This window comes from Microcebus murinus, chromosome 5 (assembly GCF_040939455.1).
Source record: "Microcebus murinus isolate Inina chromosome 5, M.murinus_Inina_mat1.0, whole genome shotgun sequence".
NCBI lineage: Eukaryota > Metazoa > Chordata > Mammalia > Primates > Cheirogaleidae > Microcebus > Microcebus murinus.
The window spans coordinates 71,774,052-71,789,137 of record NC_134108.1 but is presented as its reverse complement, the minus strand read 5'-3'; the positions used below and the strand labels follow the sequence as shown (position 1 = coordinate 71,789,137).

The 15,086-nt window shown below is 32.4% G+C and overlaps 1 protein-coding gene across 6 annotated transcripts in view; it reads right to left on the bottom strand.

The window, feature by feature from the left end:
* Positions 1-15,086, bottom strand: part of IBTK (inhibitor of Bruton tyrosine kinase) — a 71,921-nt gene that overhangs the window by 35,724 nt on the left and 21,111 nt on the right. For 3 of the 6 annotated variants that reach the window (XM_012769136.2, XM_012769139.2, XM_020287092.2), the window contains exons 7-16: positions 14,537-14,654; positions 14,268-14,448; positions 11,997-12,120; positions 9,643-9,820; positions 7,627-7,804; positions 5,848-6,450; positions 4,894-4,980; positions 3,971-4,053; positions 3,845-3,882; positions 3,288-3,384 (exon numbers count right to left, since the gene is read on the bottom strand). In XM_012769136.2, the coding sequence (XP_012624590.2) occupies positions 3,288-3,384; positions 3,845-3,882; positions 3,971-4,053; positions 4,894-4,980; positions 5,848-6,450; positions 7,627-7,804; positions 9,643-9,820; positions 11,997-12,120; positions 14,268-14,448; positions 14,537-14,654 (1,687 nt within the window). The remainder of the gene's footprint in view (positions 1-3,287; positions 3,385-3,844; positions 3,883-3,970; positions 4,054-4,893; positions 4,981-5,847; positions 6,451-7,626; positions 7,805-9,642; positions 9,821-11,996; positions 12,121-14,267; positions 14,449-14,536; positions 14,655-15,086) is intronic. The other 3 variants (XM_012769137.2, XM_012769138.2, XM_076003167.1) reach the window with 2 other exon arrangements.

Here is a 15,086-nt window from a genome sequence, read left to right as displayed (position 1 = left end):
TCCAAAAATAAAATTAAGAGAACATTACCATTTAAAAGAGCATAAAATATTCTTAGGAATAATTTTAACAAAGAAAGTACAAGGCTAGTACACTGAAAACTACAAAAATCATTGAAAGAAATTAAAGACTTAGATAAAAAAAAGATACCTATGTATATCGATTATAAGACTTAATATTAAATATTAAAATGGTGATAATCCCCAAATTGACCTACAGATTCAATGCCATCCTATTAAAATCCCAGTTGCCTTTTTCGTAAAAATTGGCAAACTAGTTCTAAAATTCATTTGAAAATGCAAAGGATCCAAAATGACCAAAACAGTCTTAAAATATAAGAACATAGTAGGTGGACTCACATTTCCCAATTTCAAAAGTTACTGTACAGCAATGGAAATCAAGATAGTGCTATACTGGCATAAAAAAGACACATATAGACCAATGGAATAGAACTGAGAATATAGGGGAAAAAAACCTTATGATTATTATGAATTGATTTTTTTTTTTTTTTTTTTTTTTGAGACAGAGTCTCGCTTTGTTGCCCAGGCTAGAGTGAGTGCCGTGGCGTCAGCCTAGCTCACAGCAACCTCAAACTCCTGGGCTCGAGCGATCCTTCTGCCTCAGCCTCCCTGGTAGCTGGGACTACAGGCATGTGCCACCATGCCCGGCTAATTTTTTATATATATATCAGTTGGCCAATTGATTTCTTTCTATTTATAGTAGAGACGGGGTCTCGCTCTTGCTCAGGCTGGTTTTGAACTCCTGACCTTGAGCAATCCGCCCGCCTCGGCCTCCCAAGAGCTAGGATTACAGGCGTGAGCCACAGCGCCCGGCCATGAATTGATTTTTGACAAAGGTGCCAAAACAATTCAATGGGGAAATAAGTCTTTTCAACAAATGGTGCCAAAATAAAAGGATATACACATGCAAAAGAATGAAGATGGACCCTTTCCTCACAGCACATACAAAATTTAACTCAAAGAGAAAGTTGGTTACCAGGGGTTGGAGTATGGGAACTATGGGGTCAAAGAGTACAATAGGAATATTGGTCAAAGTATACAAATGTGCAGTTCTAGGATGAGTAAGTTCTGGACACCTCATATACAGCATGGTTACTGTAATAATAATTAATAAAAATGTACTGTATACTTGAGATTTGCTACTAGATACTTGAGATTTGCTAAGAGTAGGTCTTAAGTAGTCTAACTACAAAAAAAAAAACTATGTGAGGATAGATATGTTAATTAGCTTGACTATGGCAATCATTTCACAATGTATATTTATATCAAAATACCACATTGTACATCTTGACTATATATAATTTTTCTTTGTCAATTATACCTCAGTAAAGCTGAGGGAAAAATTAACTCAAAATGGATCAAAGAGAGATAAAACTATGAGAGATAAAACTATAAAACTCAGAAGAAACATAGGGAGTAATCATCATGACCTTGGATTTGGCAATAAATTCTCACACGGGATACCAAAAACATGAGTAACAAATAAAAATAGGTAATTTGGACTTCATCAAAATTAAACACTTTTGTGTTTTAAAAGACACTATCAAGAAAATGAAAATGATTCAGAGAAAATATTTGTAAATCATGTATCTGATAAGGGGCCAGTATCCAGAATACATAAAGAACTTGTACAACACAATAAAATGGCAAATAATTCAAATAAAAATGTCCAAAGGATGTATTTTTCCAAAGATAAACAAATGGACAAAAAACACATGAAAAGTTGCTAAACATCATTAATCGTTAGAGAAATACAAATCAAAACCACCATGTTATATAACTTCACACCCACTAGGATGGCTATAACAAAAAAGGTTGACATTAACAAGTGTTGACAAGAAGAATGTACAGAAACTAACACCCTCATTCATACATTGCTGATGGAAAAGTTAAATGATACAGCCACTCTGAAGTCTGGTGATTCTTAAAACGTTTCACAGTTTCCATACAACCCAACATTTCTACTCCTAGGTATATGCTCAAGAGAAATGAAAACATATGCCCACACATAAACTTGGGCATAACTATTCACAGCAACATTATTCATCACAGCCAAAAAGTGAAAACCACCCAAACATCTAAGAACTGACAAATGTATAAATAAAATGTGGTATATCCACACAATGGATATGATTTGGCAATAAAAAATAATGAAGTGCTGGTACATGCTACAACATAGACGAACCTTAACAACATTACGGTAAATAAAGGAAGTTAGACACAAAAGGCCACATGTTGTTTGATTCGTTTTATATGAAATGTCTAGAATAGGCAAATCCATAGAGACCAAAAGTAGATTAGGGGTTGCCAGGGGCTGGGGATGAGGAAGAATAGCAAGTGTCCTAATGGATACAGGGTTTCTTTTTGGGGTGATGAAAAATTCTAGAATTATATAGTAGTGATAATTGCACAAATTTTCAAATATATTAAAAACCACTTAATTGTATGCTTTAAAAATGTAAGTTTTATGGTGTGAATAATATCTCAATTAAAAAAATATGAGGGTACAGAAAAGAAAAAAAAACAATGTCTCTTACTCCGAAATACACAAAATCTTTAGAAATCTCACCCTCAGTTAAACACTATCTCCTTTACAAAGGATTTCCTCAGGCAGACTCAGAGGATAGTTTCTCAAAAATGTATCCACTTTTTAGAGGATTACTCTGTTGAATTATACTTGCTTTCTTGTATGTTTGTCTTCTCCACTAGATTGTGAGTGCCTTGAGAATAGAGTATGGTCTATTCATTTTTTTAATCCACAATACATAGCTGAAGTTAAAATACTAATGGTTAAATGAATACCACAGGAAACCCAGCACCACTCCAATGACTAAAGAGGACACCTGGTAACTAAAACTTGGTGTTTTTGCCTGACATAGTAAATAAATGCACTTTTTTCATAAATTTTGGTTTAATTCTTCATCTATTTCATTTCAGATATGTTATCATGAAGGGGAAAAGTAGACAATAAAGAACTTACACAGAATATTTGTCACTATACTCCCTGTTGTCTATTCAATCACAGAAGTAGCTGGAAATGGAACTGCTAAATCTAAACTCAGCCATTACATATACTTCTTAAAGAGTCCATTTTCACATGGGTAATGAAAACTTTCTTTTTCTGTTCCTTTACTATTAATAATGACCCCTATTGATTATTCTAAATTAAGCCTCTATTGACAGCTTAAAGTAGAAATGAAGATTCATGGTGTTTTATCATTATTTCACTATATCTGAAATATCTAAAATGTCCTAACTCTTATTAATACCTTTTATCACCACAGCTTCATCAGTATAGAGGTAGTCCAAGATGACTTTTAATATGTCAGAATGTATTGGCATTTCCAAAGCTGCACAACTGGAAGCCTAAATAAAGTAAGATAAAATAAAGTAAAATAATTCATTTTAAACAATAAAATACTATTAAGTTCTAATTTGGGTTACTGGTACAAAAAATTTTGAACAAGAAGTCACATCAAATGCAAAAGAACATAAAAATTATAAGACACAAAGCTAAAATAACTATATATTTAATTTGAACACATAACATCAAAAGGGAATAAAGAAAATTTCAAAAAACAAGAATCACACTACTATATTTCTAAATAACAATAGAAAAATTTTAATTTAAGTAGCTTTTTACAAATAATTTGAAATTCTAAATGTTGCTATTTTACAGCAGGCTTAAGCATAAAAGAGTTTTCACAAATGAAAAACTGAGTTAAAATATCATCAATTTCCAATTTTGAATTTCTTTAGTATATAATTTCCCCCAAATATAAAGAAGTGTAGTTACCAGCCTAGATGCTTTTCACTTAAATCTTACCTCAATCCATGAGCTACTCAGCATACTATGAAAATATTCTAAAAGAAAAAAATAGTTCAAATCAATTAAGAATAGTGAAACAATATTAAAACAAATAAATCACCAGCTAAGAAAAAGTATACCTACCAAGTCTAGCACAAAGAACACATTTATGACAAGGAAATTCCTTTCCATCCACTGATTTCATGGTCACATCACATAGAAATGAACTGCAAGAAAAATATTTAATTGAACCAAGAGCAATTTCTTTACATATTTAACAAACAGGAAAATTTGCTATAAGATTTGGCTTAACTAGATTTTCTCTTAAAGGTGGCAGAGAACAAGCAACATGCAGGAATATGTACAAATACTTCAACTCATACCACCTTAGGGAAGACAATAAGAACCTCACAATAAAGATAATACTTGAAAAAGTGAGCACAGAGAAATATTCAGAAAAGTCTTTTTTCTAATTTTCCTTTTTTTATTCTAGGCGAAGTAATAATATAATAATATCATAGTGACATCATATTTAAAGCTCTTTAATTCACTTATTCACTTATGTTGTGCCAGGCATAGTCTAGATATTTCTACAGTTTCTCTTTTTCTAAAACTTTTCACCTACATAAAAAGTACAAATACCTAAAAACAAAACTTTTAATAATATATTTAGAATAGTATACTTCTTACTGAAAATATTTTATACTAAAGGAAAAATCACAATGATGAAGATGCAAAATTAATTTGGTTTGGGGAATAACATTAATAACATTTCCTAATTATAACAAGACACAAAATACAGGCAAGAAAAAATAAAAATTAAAAGTTCCTACCTTCATTACAAAGTAATAAGAAAGAAATGTACCCCTTCAATGTCTTACTGAGAAGTTAATATTTTAGCCATTTACCTCAACAGCTCCCCAACATTTCCAGAAATGAAGAAGACTAGAAAAGGTAAGAAGATATCTACCTACACATTTTGCTTCACATGTCTGTAAGAAGAGTTCTATTTCCATTTATGTGTCAAAATCTACAGATGAAAAATTTATCTTCCTTTGCTAACTTACCATTTTTTCTGATTTAGCTTCAGTTTATTACCAGTTTTCTTAGCAATAACATTAATTTTTTCATTTTCGAATCTGACTCCATCTAACCTATAAAGAATAGATACAAGTTAACAATTAGTAGATATATTTTCTTGCCAAAATAAACAGGCAAACATACAACAAAAAACCAAATTAGCTTACTTCTAAATAAAATTGTATCTCCTAGAAAAGTATCTAAACAAACCCCACTCTAAGATAAACAAATACTATACTTTTTCTTCAATTTAATTAGAATTCAAAAATATATTAAATATTATTGACAAAAAACAAATCAAAGCCATGACACAAAGTCATTCATTGTTTTCAAACAGAAAACGTGACACATATTCCTCCCTTGCTCCTATTTCAAAAGTAAGGTTATACTGCCACAAGCAACATATTAATAAGTACCTTAAAAAGAGAGAGAATTCCAAAGACTCTGATTTATAATGTGACAGATATTGGCACTTTACATGCTATATGACAAAACTATACCAACAATATGAGGTAAACATTCTCTTTCCCATTTTATCTACTGAGAAACTAAGGTTTAAAGAAACTAACAAATTTGTCCCAGCCAGTAACAATATAGGTGAGACAATAATATGTAAGTCTTTCTAACTCCAAAGATCTTTCCAGCACATACTTACTACCTGCTACTCCAGATCCCTGTCTCACACACACACCACACACCATAGAGAGTGCAAACCCACTAATGCCTTTCCTATCTTTTAATGGCCAGGGAGTATCATAAAAATAGCTCTGCCAGAAAATGGAAGAAGAACATATCAGTGTACCACCCATAAGAAAGAAGAGGGAGGGAGAACAGGAAGTGAGAAAGGGGAGGAGGAAGGAAAGAAAAACAAAGAAGGAAAAAAAAGAGGAAAATGTTTTAAAGGAGGACTTAATGAGGCACAGGAACAGAAGGAATCGTACCTACTACTCAAATTACTGAAGCCAAATTTCTTTGCAACATTTTGCAACATTCTTACAGGATCATCTTCCCCAACACTTTTTCCTTTTTTACAAGATTTAGGTTTACTTTTCTGCCTTTCACTAATTGTATGAGCTTGATTACTCTTGTTAACTTCAAATGTTGATTTCTTATTATCATCTTCACAGCAATTCATTTCATTCAAATGAGAATTCAGAGTGCTCTGATATTCTTCGGGCTTTTTGTTGATGTGTATTCTTGGTTTGAAGCCATGAGTTAAAAAGTCACAAGTATCTGTGTATACAAATTGTAAAAGGTACTCAAACAAGTCAGGATGAACCTTCTCTACCACAAAGAGATGGCATCCTGTAGAATCTTCATCCTTCCGGTAAACATCTGTAAATTCTATAGTGGTACCATCTGAAAGGAATAATTTCTGAAAAAAGTCAGAACGTACTGCCAAAATATATTTATGTGCAGGGAAGATTCTATTTCCAACTTGAAATGTCACATCATGGATACTGTCCATTTCATCCGTTTCCCTCAACAGTTTGCCAAACTCTTCAAAAAAGGATGATGATGACACAGATGGAATTTCATAAAGGCTAGAAACAAAACAAAAATAATTTATACTTTCAAAAAAAACAGAAAAAAAAGTATACCTAGCCAATTCTCCTTTTAAAATACAACATTTTATTATTTATAAAACTTAAAAATTTTAAATCTGGTATTTCCTAAAATATAAGAATACAGCAAAGTCTTAGATACTATATCATCCTTTTCATATTCGTTTTTTTCTCTCAAACTAAAATGACAAGAATTAAGTTTTCCTTTAAAAGAAATGTTCTATATTTCTACGAGGAAATGCTAGAAAAATATAAATTCAAATGGCAGTTTCATAGAAACATTTTAAATAATTAAAAGTATAACTAAAAACATTCAAAAAAGCATAGTTCTCAACCTCTTCCTCTTTTACATCTTTTACAAGTGAAGAAAAACATGCAGAGGACTGGGCAAATAATTTAGGTCCCAAATACCAGTGTAGGACAGAAACTCAAGTAAAGATAAATAATCAGTCCATAACCCTTCTTCTTTCAGTACTGTGGGAATTCAATTATTAATATACCTTCCCAATGAACATTTAACCATTCTCAACAGGGGGAACCAAACCTCCTGGTTTGCCTTGGATAGAGGGGTTTCCTAAGAAATGAGACTTTCAATGCTAAAACGTGGGCAGGCCTGGGCAAACCAGGATGGATGGTTACTTTACTTCTACAACTTCTTCCCTCTTCAACAGTACCCTTGATGTTTACTTTAACCTGGCATCTCTCTACTAAAATGACTTAGGCAATTTGCACTGGGATTTACACTACCCTAGAGACCACCTCTTCTCTTGTCTTCTCATCATATTCAAGGGTCAAATATTTTTGCCAACTGTGGAAGAAATATTTATAATACATTTTTTAGAATCTGAGAACACAGAGTCCATCATAAAGACCAATTTTGTGGGTGCATATATATTTATATATTATATATATATATATACACATCTTCAATATTTTCAACAAAATATCAGTTTACAAACTAAAGGGAACACACATAATTCCCAGTATAACAAATTCTACCTTTGGATTATCCTGGTACCATGATTACATGTCTAAGAATCTCTACAGGACTTGGCAATAGCTCTTTCATTACACTTGTACCAGGAGCTAATGAAAACAGAAGAAAACTCACTGATTGTTTCTTCTAAAAATGAAATTTAATATATATAAGTATACCTTGTTTTAGGATCTGACTGCAGGATTGCAAAGTTGCATCCACTTGGATCTGTGCTGACACTAACAGCTCTATGGGCAAAAGTAAGTTTCTCAAGTCGAATTCTTTCATATACACTATTTATATCAGAGACACAAGACACATCTGATGAGGAATTATGAAGGTTTGATAAAATATCTGCTAAAAAGAAAAAAAATACCATTAACCAAGGCTTTATAGAAAGTATTAAAATGATCTGGGAATAAGCAGAATAGAAAAACAATTGGGAAAATAGGAAAACATCTTTTATGTATATTAAGTCCTTTTGTAGAACTACATCCTCTCTTTCTTCAACACAACATTTTGCATGAAATTTGTTGTATTATATAGGAAATTTTTGGTAAGTCAATTCTCAATAAGCCATGATTTTATCCCTTTCAACAACACACCCTCCATACTGCAACCAGTATGATTTCTTAAAAGTAAATCTAGTGTCATACTTTTAAAATTCCTCAACTTACATTAAAAATATACAAATTTAGCATCTTCATAATCTTGTTTATTTGCTTCCTCTCTTCCTCTTCCCCTTTTCTTGCATTTATTCAGGAAATATCTGAGTAACTATACTATACTACTGTGATACACTAGTCATCAGTATATTAATATAGTAGTGAACAACATAAACATGTCCCCACCCTTATGATGGACATAATTCTGCAGGAAAGACACACATTAAATGATTGTATCATTACAAGTCAAATCAAGCCTATAAAGGCAAAGTATATACTGTTTCCACTTAGACAAGAAATGTGCATATAAAGAAATGATTGTGGCTGTAGATTGTGACTGAAATAATGTAAATAGATACAAAGAGGTCATTTAAAGAGTTACTTTAAGTTCAGAAAAAGAAAAAAGATGATACAGATTGAGGTTATAGCAATGAATACGGAGAAGAGTAGAAAGACTGAAGAGACATTTAGACAGAAGTAACAAATTTGGTGACTAATTAGATGTATAGGGTGAGGAAATCTGGATGTCAGAGATAACCATTTACTAAAATAGAAAGCACTGAAAGGCAGTTGTGGGAGCATGAGATTATGGATTTAATTTCAGATCACTATATATGACTAAGACATACTTCTAAGGACTTCCAATATTTACAAGTCAAACTTGAATTTTTGTTACTGTCTCCAATTCACTCTGTATCAGTCTTAAGGGGCTTTACTAATCTTCCCCTGACACTCGATTATTCCAATTTCTTTTTTTTTTTTTTTTGAGACAGAGTCTCAGAGTCTCCAGGCTAGACTGAGTGCCATGGCGTCAGCCTAGCTCACAGCAACCTCAAACTCCTGGGCTCCAGCGATCCTTCTGCCTCAGCCTCCCGAGTAGCTGGGACTACAGGCATGTGCCACCATGCCCGGCTAATTTTTTATATATATATCAGTTGGCCAATTAATTTCTTTCTATTTATAGTAGAGACGGGGTCTCACTCTTGCTCAGGCTGGTTTTGAACTCCTGACCTTGAGCAATCCGCCCGCCTCGGCCTCCCAGAGAGCTAGGATTACAGGCGTGAGCCACCGCGCCCGGCCGATTATTCCAATTTCTATGCTCTCAAGAAACTTAGTAAGTTCATATTAGCATTTGTCTCTGTGAATTTTAAATATTTACATACATGTTTATTGTCCCTACAAGCTTAGGAATGCCTTAGAACAGAGGTCCATCTTATATATTTTTGCATCATTAAAAACTCGCCCTATATCTAGCACACAGTAAGTATGTCTTAAATGTTTACAGACTTGAATAATCTATAAAGAAATAAAAGACATACAACAAATCAATAAATTATCCAAAAATCATTCCTTTGTGGCTTTATGATTTTGAAGAATGGTTTATAATTTTCTGAGAAACAGAAAATTATAATAGGCAATAGGCATTAAAAAAATCACAAAGATAAATACAAAAGAGTAAAACCTAATACTTGTCAAATTAAAGGTTAACTAAAAGGTACTTTTATGTGCCATCCACATACATAAACTGACCTTTCTTTTCAGAACTCTTTCTTTTTTCTTCAAACCATTTCCCTCTAAATCCTTCTCCATCCTGTGTGACAAACAGAATTTCATTTCTACTCAAAGCAATATCAGAAATGAATACTTGACGTGGATAGGCCCATCGGCACTGCTTCAGAGAACTGCTGGCTGATCTCCAGCAAAAAACCTAAAATAAAGACAAATCACATCAAAATATAAAGCAAAGTAGCATCGGAACCAAAACCTGAAATCAAGAGACAAAACTGTCGAATACAAGCTCTAATTGGTAAGTCTCAATGTTCATTATTCCACAGAAAAGGACAGATACTATAAAAGTCAAGATGATTTTAAAGAACTAAGACTTTCAGAAAAGTACATTAAGCAAACACAAAGCATTAAAAATTATTTCAAAGACACTCCTTTTAAGAAGAAGTAATTTTCATGTTATGAAATGTAACGGTAAAGAAAAACAAAATCTTAAAGCTAAAATTTAGATGTCAGGCTTGTTGTAGTGTCATATGTTTATAAGAAAAATGAATATTCATCCTATGAAATTCCAAACTTTACTCTCAAGGGGAAAAAATAGATATAGCATAATTCAATTATATAACTAAAACAAAATCTTAGAGATACAAAAATTGTAATAGAGTTCAATGGTTCCAAATGGTCCTGCAAACCTCAGAGTTCCTAGTGGCTTTAGGACTACTGCTAAAGGAGAAGAAGATAAGGTGAGGTGTTAGGCTTCCAAATCCAGCTTCATCCAGAGCAGCAACTCTTTTATCTATTTCATATATCAGTATTCCAAGTACAATTTCATTTGAAAATTTAGAACTGCTGATTTTTAAAGGTCCAACTCCCTCATAATCAAGTTAAAACAAAAGTACAAAATGATATCTGCCAAGGTTACTCAAAAGTTATTTACACAAATAAAAAAAGATTATACTGATGGAGACTGACTGATTCCTTCAAAACTTGCTTTTCTTAGTGAGACTATCTTGCAGGAAGTAAATAACCAGAAGTATAAACTATATCCATAGATATTAATATAAGTAAAAACATATCCCAAAGTCAAATGTAAGTTTTTTACATTCAACTCTTTTACATAATCCCATTCCTTTATTTCTTTCCATTAGTACAAATTAGAGCTCTCTTAAACCTAATTCCCTCTATGACTATTATCAACTGCAGAATTTATGCTTGTAATGAACCAGTAGGTAGAGCTTTATGATTAATTTTCTAATTTCTAAAATGTCAAGTTTTACAGCACCTTATAAACCCCTCAAAAATCTTTTTTTTTTTTATTGAGACAGAATCTCACTCTGTTGCCCAGGCTTGAGTGCCGTGGTATCAGCCTAGCTCACAGCAACCTCAAACTCTTGGGCTCAAGCAATCCTCCTGCCTCACCCTCCCAAGTAGCTGGGACTACAGGCATGTGCCACCATGCCTGGCTAATTTTTTCTATGTATTTTTAGTTTTCCACCTAATTTCTATCTATTTTTAGTAGAGACAGGGTCTCATTCTTGCTCAGGCTGGTTTCAAACTCCTGACCTTGAGCTATCCACCCGCCTCGGCCTCCCAGAGTGCTAGGATTACAGGCATGAGCCACCGGGCCTGGCCCATTTTTTTATTTTAGAAAACCAGCAAGCTATTTTTCTAGTTGTAGTGTATAAGTTTTTCAGTGTTACTAATGTATAATATATATTTTAAATATTTTAAATTTAAATATTTTATGTTAATACATTAAGTATATATTTAAACACATAATTTCAAAATAGATATTAAATTAATTATTTTAGAGAAATATACTGATATGTTAGCACAAGGAGCCAAAATGAGAATTCTACTTAAAGAAATAAGAGATCTTTGTATACCAGTGATCTAGAAGTAAACTATCTTTAAAATGTGAATAGTTATAATCTCTAAATATAGATATTGTATACATTTGCATAAAACAAAATCTGGAAAATATTTCTAATTACACATCAAATTTGTAATATTGCCTGCTTAATCTTTACTGTCAGAATAGTTACATATGACTATGCAATTCAATATTATTCATCAGTACTCAGCATATATACCAAATAAACTCAACAAAACCTCTTATTTATTTTCATTTTAAGCACAATAAATGCAATTTTAAGTTACAATTTAACAAATCAATACTGTAGAATATTAGATTAAATGCTGTCATACTTTCTCTGAAATAGAAGCTCCATACTAATTAGTATTGGATATCAAAAATAAGTAACAAAGTAACCAGGAATCATCATTAACATAGCAATGCATTTTCACATTATCAGGTGCCCCAGAGCTATAAACTGGGAATAAGACTACTATACACCTTTACATAAATATATACTCACCCTTCCAGCTCCATCCATTGCAAGAATGCAAATATTTTGACCCCCATTTTCTTTCAAATGTTCAGGATCAACTTTGTATTCCATACGACCACCAGACACAAGAACCTTTTTCAAGTTCAGTTGTCTAGATGAAAAAAAAAGTCCTAGGTTAGTATGTTCTCTAAAATACACAGGCTAAACTTTAAAGAAATTAGTATTCAAATAATAATCTGTAGGCAATTATTGTGAAAGGTGAAGTAAACTGATCCAGTCTTTGGTATCCCTAGTCCTTTCATGCTATAAGTTTCCCCTACAAGGTGGCTGTTTTTTTCTATGGAAAAACATCTTTACCTCTCAAACATCTTTACCCACACAAACGTGCACATTAAATACCTAAAACCTTGCCTGCTAACACACACATTCATTCTGGATTTTAAATAACTGGTAAGACTATAACCTCCTAAGTGCATTTCATTTTAACAAAAAAGATAAGTTTTAAACCTAAAAATTAAATAGAAATGCTGAATTTCAAATTTAGCCAATCTTAAATAGATACAGCTACCGTGAAAGTCACCTCTACTGCTATTTGATAATTCACTCATTAGCCACACATTTCATTCTATCTGTACATCTGATGTGCACAGCATTGTGTAAAACCTGCCTGCTGCTACTCCAATGATTATCCTTCCTTTCAAATAGCTTGCCTGTATTAAAGAAAAAAACACTCCTCAAAATTACTATATTGTAACTTAATCAGTAACAAAAGGATTTTCTTAGTGAAAACTTGGATATAACTTATATTTATGTGCTCTAATGTTATAAGGGCAAGTTTTACAAATGTTAACTAAAAATATAACCTAACAGCTCAGCAACTACCTCAAGCTGAGGAAAAAACTTATTTAGTCAGCTCTAAGAAATATGCATGTTCACATTTTCATATTTCTATAACTGAAATATTATCTAAAATGAAGTCAAAAGTAACTTTCCAGTTGTCATACAGAGAAGATAAGTTGTGAAAAATTGATGTTTGACATTTTCTGCTCAGCTAACTTCATGGATGGTACCCGTTTATTAAGTTACCATCTCTTTTACATCAGTAAAAGCACATTTTATTTCATTCAAATTTAAATTGCTAATTGCTTTACAAGTTAGATGACTATTCTCTAAAATTCCTGCACATAACTGTTTCCACTAGTTGAACTATACTCTTTCAGAAATCACTGTATTGTGCAAACACCTATTTCTGTACTTGTATTAGTATGATTATATAATATGAAATATTATATAAACTAATGAAACAGTCTGAAAAACTTTTATAAAAATGGAATACTTTGGAATGACAATAAATATGCAGCAAAAAACTGCTATCAAATCAGATATGGATTAATCAAAAGACTGAAAATGTAATAAAAATATAGGATTCTGTACTATATGTCACAATTGTTTTTAATCACTTGCTCCTTAAATCATTGTATATACCCATCATGAAGGGATGGGTATATACAAACATAATGAGATGTGCAACATCTGGGGAATGGTCACACTTGAAGCTGTGACTCGAGGAGGGTGGGGGAGCATGGGCAATATACGTAACCTTAACATTTGTACCCCCATAATATGCTGAAATTTAAAAAATGGAAAAAAAAAAGACAAAATGAAATCACAGGAGACAAATCATGAGTATGGTTTATACAAAAAAACAAGGACTCCAATTGGCAGACCCATTCATACTGAAAACTTTATGCTCCTCCACTCAGACTTTTTGATTAGCCAACCAACTGCTGCTTTACTGCATGCTACTCTAACATGCTTTCAGATAACAAGGGTCTACACAAATATAAAATATACACCAGTTAGATATAAACAAGAGTCTGAATAGAAGGTTAAAATAAGAAAATAATTACCTTTTTAAAAATAAATAAGCATGATATTTAAAAGGCTACACATAAACAGAGAATGATAGTGTCAGACCAAGAATTGTGATTAATCTAGTTCTGTGCACCCACAGCATAAAAAAAAATTAAAAAACCATATAGGCTATATTGAACTATGTTAAACATTATTCAGAAATATCATGTTATAAATTATAAAGAAATTTTACATATATTCACTGAATCCTTGCCAGTAGACAAAGATCAAAGACAAAAATTTACCCAATTTTCCCATTTTCCCCAAGTTTTCCCATTTGACATTTACAGAGTATAACACAAAGTTGATATTCAGATTTTTGCTGGAAAAGTTAAAAAGATACTATTAAAGTTATGTTTCTTTCACAGAAACACACACACGTACTTAGAAGCCATCTTCTTGCACTGATAATCTGCAAGTAAGTAAATATCACCCCTTGTGGTAACACAGACTGTGGCTCCATCACTTGCAGCAACCAAAGACAGAGTGATGTCCTTATGATGAAGAGCAGAGACTTGACGAGGAGCAGTTACACACTTTTCTCCATTAGGATCAAGTAAATAACCTAAAAAAAATCACACAAATAAATCACAAAATATCTGTTTTAAGAGTCCCAATTTATTTTCCAGATATTTTCATCAAAGATTTCTTACCTAGTTGTCCACCATTTAGTCCTAGCGTGTAAACAGCTTCTCTAGTCCACAGAACTGTATGAAACCTGCCTGCTGCTACTCCTATGATTGTCCTTCCTTTCAGGTATTTTGCCTGCATCTATTCAAAAAGACAATAAGACTGCAGTTTACTATGTATCTATGACTTAAGTACAATTTTCAAAGATCCATTAGACTAGTACGTCAGTGCCCCCTCAGTCCTAATGGTGGTTGTCACTAATCTAAGCACTCATACGGAGACTCCAACCCATCAAAGAACAGAAAATGTAGCCACTTTCAGTCTGCAGTTTTAACATACAGACAGGTATAAATGATAGGTATAAATACCAAATCATTAAAAATTTTTGGCTATTCATTTTTTTCTAACAAGTAATATGCACAATGGACAATCTAATTCTTATTAGAAAACACGACACTTTTAAATTTGATATATCCAGGGTCTCTCAACGGTGGCACTATTGACATTCTGGGCCAGATAATTCTTGGTTGTGAGGGCTTGCCTAAAAAGCTGAATCTAGGACAGTTTGGTGGG